The following is a 13,412-nucleotide window of genomic DNA, read 5'->3' on the forward strand; positions in this document are numbered from 1 at the left end:
GGCTGTGCTAAAATCATTAATTTTTATTCAGGGAGTTTGGGAAAATTAGATTTGGTCGTCTAATGTCTAATTTTTAATCATAACTCAATTTTTAGCCGACCATACCAATAGGTATGGTAGGCTATTAAGATCGGCAAAAAAAAGTTTTTTTAATTTCACTCAAAATGAGTTATTTGGGTCATAAATGACCTAAATACAAAATATTTTCATGGTGTCTATATAGTGTCTATATAGTGTGAGTATATAACTCAATTTTTAGCCGACCATACCAATAGGTATGGTAGGCTATTAAGATCGGCAAAAAAAAGTTTTTTTAATTTCACTCAAAATGAGTTATTTGGGTCATAAATGACCTAAATACAAAATATTTTCATGGTGTCTATCTGTCTGTCTGTCCGTCTGTAACACGATAACTCAAAAACCGCTAAACCGATTTTAACCAAATTTGGCACAAAAATATTGTGGCACCCGAGAATCTGGCTATTAGTTTTTGGTGGAGGTGGGGGGTTGGTAAGGGTGTATGGGAAGGGGTTAAAATTTTTAAAAAATCGTAGCTCCAAAATTACAGTAGCTAGCGAAACGCGGTTTTCAATTTAAGATTAGGAATATTTGCAACAAAATTTGTAATAACATCAAAATCAGTCAGTCGCAGTTTTTGAGATAAAAAAAATTGGAAAAATTCCTTTACTTTAAAACTAAAAGAACTGCCTGACAACTTTTTATTAACATATTTTAATATGGGCGCCTTCCTTCAAATGGAAGGAAGGTGGCTCATTAGCATATGCGGAAAAAACATTTTTTACGAATAATTTGGTACCACATACTTTGTATTTCGAGTCAAATTGTCTTTACATTTATGTCCACGGCACTCTAGATTGAAATTTAAATTGCTATTTTTTTTATTTGAAAAAGTCAATAATTTGTTTGATATATGATGTAATTCATAGAGATGCGCCTGGTATGTTGATTATTAATACTTGAAGTGTCATGTATTTTTATATTAACAATATTATTCTTTCCATAGGAACATGACGAGATAAGTTCACAGTCGAGTCGAACATCTAGTCCAGACGTTGGTGATGGTGTGACGTTGAGACACGAAACCGTTTCAAGCAATGGAAGCGTAAGCTCGCAGTCAAGCCGGCATACTTTAGGTAAAATAAAAAACTTGTTCTCCCACTAACATCATGTCTTCCATTCCGACTATTAACAATAATTTTCTCAGCTAGTATCGTTAAATCATTGTAGAGATGTTATTCAAAAATAAATTTCATTATAGACTTTATTTAAATATGCCTCTATGTATATAATGAATTATATTTATGTTAATTTATTTACAGTTGAGTTGTGTCTCAGGTATTTTAAATGTATACCTTACATTTTTGTAAAATTTCAATTATTTTCAATTTGTATTGATATAAACGGGTTTATTTTTTGTAATAGTATATTTCTGTAATAAAAATTTTCGTTAAGGATCCTTCTTTATGAGAAAAAATTTAGTACTTTTTTTTGTTAAACCTTTTTAAACTTTTCCCTAATAATCAGCTATCAATCGGTTCTAGTTTTTACGGCGTGTTGACAGATTTATGAAAAAAATATATTAACTAAAATTGAAAATGCTGTCAAGTGTCATGTGAGTTAGGGTAGTTCTTTAAACAAGAGATTAAGAAAGGAGAATATCAAAAAATTGGGTTGAGCGCGATGGGAACCTAATATGGCTGACTTAAATTCCGGTTTATCAGTGCTATTCTAATTTTATTTAAAATGTGTAAAAATATAATGCAGGGTAGACTCAAACATGACTCAATAATTTATTGTTTTATTTAACGTTGGTAATAAATGTTAGTAGTTATTAAAATTGTTATAAAAATATATATTTCTAATAAAAATTGATAAGTTATAATAACTATTTACAAGCACCACAAGTATCCACATACCCTATTGAAAAGATAGGAATGAAGATAAAATAAGCTCAGTAAGACAGACAAATCCACAACATTTCAAATCAAATTAAAAATTTTCAATAGAACGTCAAACAATTGTCATGGTACAAAGAAAACAAGGTATGATCGATAGCGGCTCCAATTTCTTTAAGTTTGCGCATACCACCTGTGACGTCATAATGGCGTATGACGTCACAGGTGGTAAAAAAATATCCATATTGTTCAATTGCCACTAATAAAAAAAGACCTAAAATAGGGAACAGTTAGGACATAACCTCAAAAGTTATGTCAAATCATCGAGCTTGACATTTGAAAAATTATTTTCACATTTATTATCTGTCATCTGTTTGACAATTTGAAATTGGCACGCGGAGCTTGCCGACCAATGGTGCCGTTTATCACCAGTGACGTAGTGACCAACCTGCGCAATATCATACCTTGTATTCTCTTTGTATCATGAACAACTGTCAAGGGTAGGGACCTGTGATGTCGATTCTGTCTACCATGCATGATTACGTGGATAGTATTGGATAGAATTATACTTCTTCCTTAATCTTTTTATTCAAAGAGGTAGCTGACGAATTCTGACAATTGCTTGTCTTACAAGCATCAAAAAATATAGAATCTCTATAATAAAACTTTGTGCAAATATACATAATATCATGTGAATATTTTTCAATATGCCAATTAAAGACTCATTTTGAAGCAATATGATTGTTTATTGTCAAATTGAAAGCTTTGATCTTGATCATGAAACCTTATAGTCTATGGTATTTTTAAATGGCAATCTTCTGTAACTACTAATGAAATCGAAAATGTAATTCATTATACATTCTTATATTATAAAACATAATAAAAAAAACAATGGACTTCTCAATACCAACTCTACGTTTTTATTATGGTTTGTTTATACTCTTAATAATATTTCTGATTTTTGAACTCTAATTTTATAAATAATTTGGCAGAAAGTCCACCCCCTTTGCCAGTGTCCGAGCCGCCCACTAGTTATGCCTCGAAGAGGTATATGTTCGAAAACAGCGGACATCAAGTATACGGTTAGTTGCTGCATGACATTTTAAGTTTATATGCACTTTTATCCCTAACTTTACTTACTTTTTATGGAGGCACGCCAAGGTCACTGGTTGGTGTTGGTTGTAACTAGGAACTTTCTTTTGTAGAAATCTTTATAGTGGTTTCTAATATCTAAATAATACTTACTTTGCTTGATTCAATAGGAGTTTGGTTGAGTAGGTATTGAATAATTTATGAACATCACATGGATAAACCCAATATACCTATATGAAATAATATGGAATTCTTAGAGTTGCAGCATGTTATTTGAACACTTTGACTTAGTATTACTTACCTTTGTTTATTTGGAGAACTGTCAAAATGGTTGGTGTTGGTTGTAAATAGAACATTCCCTCTTTGCCCTTTTCACTTCATTTAATTTTAAGACATTTTATAGGTTTATATTTTTCATATATGTATAAAAACTATACTTATTATACACAGAAATTTACATGAACATTTTTTTCTTTTAACTTACTACATATTCAATTTATTTAGAGACTTATGTATGTATTAGAAACTTCTAAATCTTTAGAGACCAAATCTTCTGAAGAAGAAAAAAAACTCTTCTGCATTTCTATTATGAGCACAAAAAAATGAAGTATATGAAGATTCTAAACAAATATACTTTGGTGTTTTAAGTCTGCCAATCACCTTTTTAATAAGCTATTTACAGACTGAAATAAACTAGAAAAGATGATATTATGTGCATAAGTTATTTTAAAAAGAATATAAATATCCCCATAAAAAAATGTGTACGCCACTGAGGCACATGGGTAAACAAGTCTTCTAAGTCGAAACTGGCTAGTTACTTACTTTCCACCTAATTACTGTCTTTAAACTTTTCCCTATTGTTGTAAGAAGATAGCCTGTCCAGCCTGAAAATATATGACATGACGATAAGTAAAATTAATACTACCTAAAATTTTCCTAAATTTTTTAAAAAAATTGTGATTTTTTTTGTCAAAAAAATCATATATTTTTTCGCTGAACAGATAATCCCCAATATTGTAAACTTTTAGCTATTAGTTATCCTTTTGTTAAGACTGAAAAATCATAGGGTAAAATGGCTTTGTGAATAATCGAATTTAAATAAATAATAAACGATTTGCACTCTTTTTGAAAAGAAAATATAAAGTGAGTGTAATATACATACTTCCTTTTGGTATGATTACGGTTCTATTTGTAAGAATACATAGTTCTAGTGTGATTTTGTTACTTTAATCAAATTGTTACATTGTATGGAAGGTGAGGTAAGGAGAATCTTCTCTTACAGCGCTTTCAGATAGAGCGGACAGTCCGCGACGGAGCGTCCGGTCCGCCACTTCAAGCAAGTACCATGGGTTTATATGAACAATTTCATATGGACGCGCAATTGTCACAGAAAAGAGGAAAATAAGGGTTCGCTAAATGCCCACATTGGCGCTAATAAGCAGTAAGGGTTCGAACTGAAGTTAGCGGATATAAAGTGAAGTTAGTCAAAAAAGAGCTGCAACACGCGCCTGTAGAAATCGCAGATTTATCTATCCCTTTTTAATTATTGCCTGTTCTAAAAATTTTTGACGCTTCTTTCAAATGTAGAAATTTTGCTACAGCAGCGCCACCTTAATTATTCCTTCTTTGATGACCACTTTTCAATACACGAAGATAATCTTCTACCCTCCTATTACATTGGGATGTAAGCATTATTTTTAGCATTAAAAATGGAATGAAATGGTTTTAAAGCAACAAACTAAATATTTCAATATCATACAGCAGTAGAAACTATTTTTTTTTAAATGTCGAACTGTATTAATTTATAATGTACATCATCCTGGAAACTAGAAGAGATATAATGTTCATTAAATGAATTGGCTATAAATATAAATGGCGAAAACTTGAACCATCTGCGATTTACTGACGACATTGTCTTCATATCCGATTGCGTAAATAAAGCACAAGAAATGTTACAAAAATGGAATGCAACCTCTGAACAAATGGGACTGAAAATCAATATCTCAAAAACTCAAGTGATGACAAACCTAGTAATTGGCGGCTGAATATATATTAACCAATATCAAATAGAAGAAACGACTGCTTACATGTACTTGGGACATGAAATATGTATAAGCCGTGATAACCAAACTTGCGAGCTTAACAGACGAATAGGACTGACTTGGGCCGCCTATGGACGATTGAAATACATTTTCAAAGGGGCACTTCCGATATGTTTGAAGAGAAAAGTATTTAATCAATGCGTACTACCTGTTCTAACGTATGGTGCGGAGACGCTAACATTAACCAAGAAAACTGTAAGCAAAATCAGAACAACGCAAAGAGCAATGGAAAGATCAATGTTGGGTCTCTCTGAGAGACAAAGTACCGAATATCGAAGTACGAGACAGAACAAAAGTCATGGATGCCCTAGAGAAAATAACCACTTTGAAATGGAATTGGGCAGGGTACATTGCAAGGTTAAACGATGACAGATGGACGAAGAAATTGATAGAATGGAGACCAAGACACGATGCATTCAAGAGCAGAGGCCGTCTTCCAACCAGATGGCATGACGACTTAAAGCGTGTCTACAGTAACTGAATGTAAATAGCTCAAGATAGGGAGTTATGGTTAAGCAAACGAGGGAGGTCTACGTCCAGCACTGGACTTTAGTGGCTGGTTGATGATGATGATGAAATGCAGGTCAAGTTGCACAATTTTATGCTGATGAAAATGCCACCTTAAAAGTTTTAATAAACTTCCAAATACTTTTTTGAATAATACTGATTTTTCGAATAAACCGAATATTCACGATATCATTTTTATTTTTTGACGAGTCTATTTAAATAGATATAACAAAATAAGTTTCACTTTCTCATTGCTACTTTTTTCTGCAAGATGGTGTTTCTGACGTTTCATCTTTGAGCTGCCAACATTTTTTGTTACAGATTTTAAGAGCTATAAGTACTAAGGTCCCAAAGCCAATGATGTATTGCACTTATTTGAAGAACTCATATTACCCATTTCCTGATAAGATCTTACCAAAAATCTATTCTCTGTCTCTCTAACACATAAGTTATAATGGATTATGCCATTAATATCGAATAAGGGCGATATATACATTATTGGTTTTTGTAATAAAAGTTCGTAATAAAAAATCCAGGGCGTATTTAAAAAAAAGTTATTGATGACTGCTCAGAGACGAAATGTGTTTGAAAACCTGATAACACCATTTTGTAGAACAATAAAAGTAACAATGAGAATGTGAAATATTTATTTTGTTTTGGTACCGGGTGCGTCTCAAAAGTGGCTCACCCCTATAACTTTTTTATTTATTCAAAAAACGAGATTTGGTATATTAGTTTATGACATAACTTAGGATTAATTGCCGTATCCAATTTTTTCCAGTTAGGTTAGGTGTTTCACTGATTACCTGTTTCACTGGAAATGACTACAACTTTTGATTTTTAAATGGCACCCTCAAAATTTTTTTACTTTATTCGATAGAAAATAATACTTTGAATAGAATGACATATTATATGTCAACTTTTGACATTTTCGCTTAAAACAAAATTGAATTTTAAATTTCAATCTAAAGTGCCATGACTGTGTTAAAAACACTAATTTTTAATCAAGGAACCTTGGGAAAAATCGTCTGATGTTTTTATTGTCTTCAAATCATATTTTTTATATCAATTTTTTCAAATGGAACGAAGGTGGCTCGTTTTTTACGAATAATTTGGTACCACATACTTGGTATTTCGAATAAAATTGTTATAAATATTATAATTTAAAATGAACCGAACATTGGAATGTCAAAAATTGATATATGATCTGTCATTCCATTCAGAGTGGCACTTCCGCTGAAACAAGAAGTGACCGAAAACAACTGAATACGTCAATCAATCCTAATTTATGTCACATACTAACATACCAAATCTCTGTTTTTTTATCTGGAAAAATAAAAAATGTTATAGGGGTGAGCCACTTTTGAGACGCACCCGGTATATAAATACAAATACAAGGTTAATACGTGGGTAATACCTAGTGTTTACATAAGTTTTTTGAGGCAAGGATTAGATCAGAAATATCGGAATGTTTTATTGTTAAGAATATTTAAGTACCTCTATAGCACTAAAGTTTAAATTGAAGCACAAATAAAAAAATATATAATAGGGGTGAGCCACTTTTGAGACGTACCCGGTATATCTATTCAAATAGTAAATAGTAATAATAGTAATAATAAAAATGATATCTTACTTTTTCTAAAAATCTTTGGAGGTGTACGGAATTTTTAAATTTTTAAAGTGGCACGTTGAGGCATGATACTCTGTCCTGTAAATAAGTAATAATTAAAAAAGTTTACAAAAAATTAAACATTGTGTATGTTATAACAAAACGAAGCACATCCGACAAGAACAAATTCTAATGTTGTGTTACTGTTTCCTGAATAATCTTAGAAAAAATAAAAATACCATTTTTTAAACTACGTATCTTGTTGCAACGGCCTTAGAAAAGTAAAACAGCGACCACATTTTTTATTTCTTCTAGAATAGAGAATCGGGTCATTTGAAGTAGATTTTAAAATATATCTTAAACCGTTAATATAAATTTTTGCTTTCTATAGGCCATTATTAATTGATTTTTTACGAATTCTTAAGAATAATGAATGTTCTGGTATATTCCGGATGTACAGGGTATCAGGGGCGGATACAGGAATTTATTTTAGAGGGGGCCCAAATAAAAAGTAATGTAGAATATGCTTTTTAGGGTGCCATCTTTAACCCAAAAGCTTAATATTTAACCCAATTTATAGATCCCCGGGCGCCCCTCTATATCCGCCACTGCAGGGTATCAAAAAATAGTGTATCTCACTTCGGTGGGTGATTCTAGAGAACCCAAACCAAACAAAAACTTCCTATGAACTAGTGATGGGAAAAACCGATTAATTTCAATCGAGTACTCGAGTTTCAAGCGATTGCAATAACCGAGTGATCGCTCGAGCGAAATATCACTCGTAAATACGGTTTTTCACCCGTCGCGTCGCTTGTTGTAAGTACTCGTTAACGCCAAGCGCCAAGCAGTAAGTTGCGTGCGCAGGGCACATATTCTTTCGGTGATGAATGGCAAGTAGCAAGCGGCGAGCGATTCGCTTGATTTAGTTTATTTCAAAGCATTGTCGATGTAGGTCGTAAAATGGTGTCCCTCAGATACGCAACGGATAAATATATATACGGCGTCGTATAAATTTGTTACCTGCAATGTATGTAGAAAATTCGCTCGGCTTTTTATCGAGTATGTCACATTAAAATCTGATTTCATTTTAGGATCTCTTGCGTTCGTCGCTTGTAACTCGTCACTTGCATCGCTCGTTCATAATCGAGCGATGTCGGTTATTTCAATAATCGAGTACTCGAACGAATTTTCGCTCGAGGTATCCCATCACTACTATGAACATATACCCTAAAATGCTTTCCAAAGAAGTTACAGCGCTCGAAGGCGTTAATAAAAATAATACATTTTGTTTATTTGGTAAAGAACATTGGTAAACAGTTTTTTTTATATTTGGCACTCACATCTTAATACCGGAGCGCATGACGATAGCCCTGAAAAGGTACTTTCCATTAAGGTAGAGAGTAGTACTGGTGGTACCTTTTTTATCCTTATAGATACAGTAATTTCAACAAATGACATAAAAAGCTAGGACTTCTTTACGTAAAAAAGGTATATTTCGTTTAGTTCGATACGGTGAACAGGTTTCAAGATATTTGCGTTTAAAGTTAGGATGGCATCGATTTTAGTATTATCGAAATGATGAAATGTAAAGAAATTATAAATAAATTAATCTCATGATTTTGCGAATACTAAAATCGACGCATCGTATTTCTTGTGTAAAAAGTCAAGCTTTTTATATAATTTGTTGAAATTTATCTATTAAGGATAAAAAAGTACCACCGGTAGTACTCTCTATCCTAAGGGAAAGTACCCTTTCAGAGGGCTGTTACGGAATTTACACTATCGCCATTTGCTTCGGCATTAAAATATGTATAAAAGTACCAAATTTACAGAAAAACGGTTTACCAATGTTCTCAAAAATAAACAAAATATATTATTTTTATTTACCCTTTCGAGGGCTGTAACTTCTTCGTGAAGCATTTTAGGGCATATGTTCATAAGAACTTTTTGTTTTATTTTTATGTGTAGAATCATTCACCGAAGTTAGATACACTATTTTTTGAAACCCTGTATTATAATACATTTCATTTCACATTTTTTTTTTCATCATATGAAATTTCATACCATGAAAAAAAAAATCGGCGTCAGAGTTGATTTGGAAAAGACGATCGCTGTCACTTTATACAGGTATGTGAAATTATAATACCTAAGGTGAATTTCATCGATCGTCATTTCCACGTCAACTTGACACTCCTCTCGATTATGCGGTATATTATTTACTCTTAATTTACTTTGAATTGATATTTTTGTTTCGTATTACTGATTATTTATATTGAGTATTTGTATTTTGATCTTACTGTTTTTAATATAGGTGGTGGAAAATAAGGTTTACTGATGGCGATATACCGCGTGCGTCTCAAAAGTGGTTCATCCCTATAATTTTATATTTTTTCAGATAAAAAAAACGAGATTTGGTATGCTAGTATATGAGATAAATTAGTATTGATTGACGTATTCAGTTGTTTTCACTCACTTTTTGTTTCACCGGAAATTACTACAACTTTTGATTTTTAAATGGCACCCTCATAGTACGAGAGCTTGCAACGTCGGAAAAACAAGTATTTTAAGACGTCTGGCTCTTTGATATATCTTTTACTATGCTCTTTAGAACAGCATGCGGCCCGTTTGGCTGCCGGTAAACGTCGCGTTTCCTACTGCGCATTGAAAGAAGATCCTATATTTTTATTAGTCCTTTAGTATTGAATATAAACCGACCGAGTCTCCATAGCTTAGCGTGTAGAGGTTCCCCCTATCAACCGAGGAGTCATAGTTCGAATCCGGGTCAGGGCAACAACTTTTTTATTTTATTTTCGTTTATATTCTGATAGTAAAGTATTAAATATTTGTTTTTTTTTAATCACCAGAATGATCTAATGCTTTACTATCAGAATATAAACGAAAGTAAAATAAAAAAGTGTTTGCCCTGACCCGGATTCGAACTCTGAATCCTCGATTCGTAATGGGAATGCGCTATGGAGACATGTTCGATTTATATTCAATAGGTACTAGAATTTATAGGACTAAATTAAAAAAAAATATAGGATCATCGGCCGATGCGCAGTAGTGAACGCAACGGGTATCGGTAGCCATACGGGCGTCATGCTGTTCCAGAGAGCATAGTAAAAGATATATCAAAGAGCCAGCTTTCTTAAAATACTTTCTCGAAAACGTTGCTAGCTCTAGACTATCGGTATTTTTTTCCTTTATTGAATAGAAAATGACACTCTGAATAGAATAACATATACGTCAACTTTTGATACTTTCGCTTAAAAAAAACTTAATATTATAATTAAACTTAAAATTCTTACTTATAATTAAACTTAAATTTCAATCTAGAGTGCCATGGTTGTGTTAAAAATACTAATTTTTAATCAAGGAGCCTTGGAAAAATAGATGTCTATTGTTTTTCGTGTCTTTTCCTGGTGAGGTAAAAGATACCCAAATCAAATTTTTATTCATATCTCAATTAAATGAAACAAATGTGGCTCATTAGCATATTTGGAAAAAGCATTTTTGAAGAATAATTTGGTAGCACACACTTGGTATTTCGAGTCAAATTGTCGTTATCAACCGCATGCTACAATTTCAAATAAAGCATATGCGAGAATGTCAAAAGTTGACATATGATATGTCATTCTATTCAGAGGGTCATTTTCTATCGAATAAAGTAAAAAAATACCGAGGGTGTTATTTAAAAATCAAAAGTTGTAGTCATTTCCGGTAAAACAGGAAGTGACCAAAAACAATTGAATACGTCAATAAATCCTAATTTATGTCATATACTAACATACCAAATTTCGTTTTCTTATCTGAAAAAATAAAAAAGCTATAGGGGTGAGCCACTTTCGAGACGCACCCGGTAGATATATTTTAATTTGATTTTCTTAATATTCTTTATATACTTATTTTAATGCTTTATTTATAGATTCTTATGGAAATTCACCTAAACGAGATGTGCAAACGTCTCCACCCAGGCCCAATTCAATGAGTGGTCAAGATACAAAAATGTCACGTCTACGAGGATTGTTGGGAATGAAGAAAAAGAGTTCCCAAATGTAGATATTAAGTATAAGTTGTTAGAGGTACCAATAAGCAACAATTTTAATATTTAAAGTATTATACATAATTTTGCATCTGTTAAAATTTATCTGTTTATAAAATGTAGTTTTTTGTATATAGGAAAGATGTGTTGATAATACCAAATAAAATATTAAAGTTTGTCTATATTATATTTCTACATATTTTTTTTTAATAAAAGTAAACTGAACTTTTTCAGGTTTTTGCTTATTATATCCAATCCTACTTTTCCTGCGACTCAATACAAACACCTCCCATTAGTTTAATTTGAGAAATATTACTATTTATATTACATTTTATTTAAGTAGGACTTTAATTTTTGTAGCTTGAATTTTTAAAAGGCTTCGGAAATGTGTTCATTTTAATAAGGTCAAACATAAAACTGTAAAGTTTGTTTATTATTTGATTACTATTTTGTTAAATGTCTAAACTACTGAATCGTACCGTGAATATAATTGATTTTTTTATTAAAAGATGCCTTGAACAATAATACACATAGTACTGTACTTAAAAAAATAGTGACTGACAACAAAAACTAATCGTAATACTAGCTTTTTACTAAACAGTAGCTAAATAGGTACATATTAAACTTTGTAATTTTCAATAACTGCTGGTTTTTCGGGATAGTCATTATAAAACTCAAAGTATCCAACGGATTTGCCAAAGATCAGGGTTCCAATAAAGACACTAAGTCCCACAGCTAACTGAATATTGTATTTACGCTGTTGTGCTTCATTGTGAGTTTTCCAATTGCCTGAAGGGGATGGTAGGTCGTTGTATGTACTTCTGGGATGAGCTGGGGCATGCGAAGCATGTCGTACTCCGACTGAAACAACATTTAGTTACTTATATAATATTAACATCAAAAAATATAAATTAGAAATTGATAGCGATGATCTATTACAGGGCTTAATGGAATTGCGAATAAAAAACTTTACTTACAACTTCGTGGATTAGTAAATAAACGTAAAACTGCTCTGGAAGTCTGCATTTTAAAGGCAAAATATAAAATTAGGAATTATTCCAAAAGCACTTTCAAGCAAAGATGTTATGTAAAAGATGAAGTGTCAATGTCAATTGTCAAAATATACTTTGACCACACTTTGACTTTAATGATTTTAACGTGTCAAATTTTTTAGCTGGTTTTTCTGGTTATCTACCTTTACGTTTCTAGGGTAATCATGAAGGAAAAAGATATAGATCGTGCGTTTTAATTTAACCAGTAGATTTGCCTCATTTATTTTATTTTTATAACATATTATGGTATTACCCATATTATACAAAAAAAATATTTTCCTCGTGGTAGAATCAAGACCCTGATTAAAATTAGTTAAAAATTTTATTGATAGCTTACATTCTGACTTTTTTATAGAAAACTATAAACGATTAGCTTCATATTCAACCAATGATGGCGCCACTCAGTTAAAGTAAAAGAAGAAATCTATATTTGCTTAATTCTATAACTTTTCGTATGGTGGCGCCATAATTCTTTAGACGATAGTTGCAACTATTCTCACTAAATAAGAATAGCGCTGTTATCAATTAAACGCGCCAAATAAAAAATTTGAATAGACAAGACACTTTTTAAGCATGTAAATGTAATTTCTTTACTGTATACATGCTAAATAAAACTGCCGATATAGTTTTCACTTTTTTAATAAACTCTAGGTGATTATCATAATCAAATTATGATTAAAAGACAAAATAATCCTATACTTCATAAGAAAGCTGTATAAAAGCCAACAAGGACTAAAACACTTGCTCTAAAAAACGATATAATAAATATTAAGTTAAATGCACGGTCAAGTGATACAACATGAAACAATTTGATTTAATAAATTAGTTTCATAAATAGTATAAAGATTCATAGTATTTAAAATTATATTTTTTAAAATTTTAAATATTTAAACGTGTTACTTAAGTAATATAAAGCAGAATAAAGATATTTTGCATTTAAACAAACAGTACTTGATCAAAAGTAAATGATTTGTTTATAACACTTCATTAGATATTTTGATTTTTTTATTATATTGGTTTGTTTGTCACTCAGATTTTGATATCAAGTCTTCCTGTAATAATATAAGGTGTAATCTGTGATTTGATCCCAAT

General features: G+C 31.5%; 2 protein-coding genes across 5 annotated transcripts in view; one reads left to right on the top strand and one right to left on the bottom strand.

The window, feature by feature from the left end:
- LOC115880798 (spectrin beta chain, non-erythrocytic 2) overlaps positions 1-11,489 on the top strand; it is a 180,430-nt gene extending 168,941 nt beyond the window's left edge. For 3 of the 4 annotated variants that reach the window (XM_030898085.1, XM_030898082.1, XM_030898083.1), the window contains 3 exons: positions 1,025-1,154; positions 2,909-2,998; positions 11,152-11,453. In XM_030898085.1, coding sequence (XP_030753945.1) covers positions 1,025-1,154; positions 2,909-2,998; positions 11,152-11,285 — 354 coding nt within the window. In that variant the 3' untranslated portion in view covers positions 11,286-11,453. Of the gene's footprint in view, positions 1-1,024; positions 1,155-2,908; positions 2,999-11,151 lie in introns of all 4 variants that reach the window. The other variant, XM_030898084.1, reaches the window with a different exon arrangement.
- A 191-nt stretch (positions 11,490-11,680) lies between these two features.
- On the bottom strand, positions 11,681-12,404 carry LOC115880799. Its single transcript, XM_030898086.1, has 2 exons — positions 12,246-12,404; positions 11,681-12,129 (listed from the first exon to the last, which is right to left on the bottom strand). Exons 1-2 carry the CDS (start codon positions 12,292-12,294, stop codon positions 11,888-11,890), a joined length of 291 nt encoding a protein of 96 aa, XP_030753946.1. The 5' UTR covers positions 12,295-12,404; the 3' UTR covers positions 11,681-11,887.
- Between the last annotated feature and the right edge of the window lie 1,008 nt (positions 12,405-13,412).

The sequence above is a fragment of the Sitophilus oryzae genome, unplaced genomic scaffold, assembly GCF_002938485.1.
Source record: "Sitophilus oryzae breed Bouriz unplaced genomic scaffold, Soryzae_2.0 scaffold_165_pilon_pilon, whole genome shotgun sequence".
NCBI lineage: Eukaryota > Metazoa > Arthropoda > Insecta > Coleoptera > Curculionidae > Sitophilus > Sitophilus oryzae.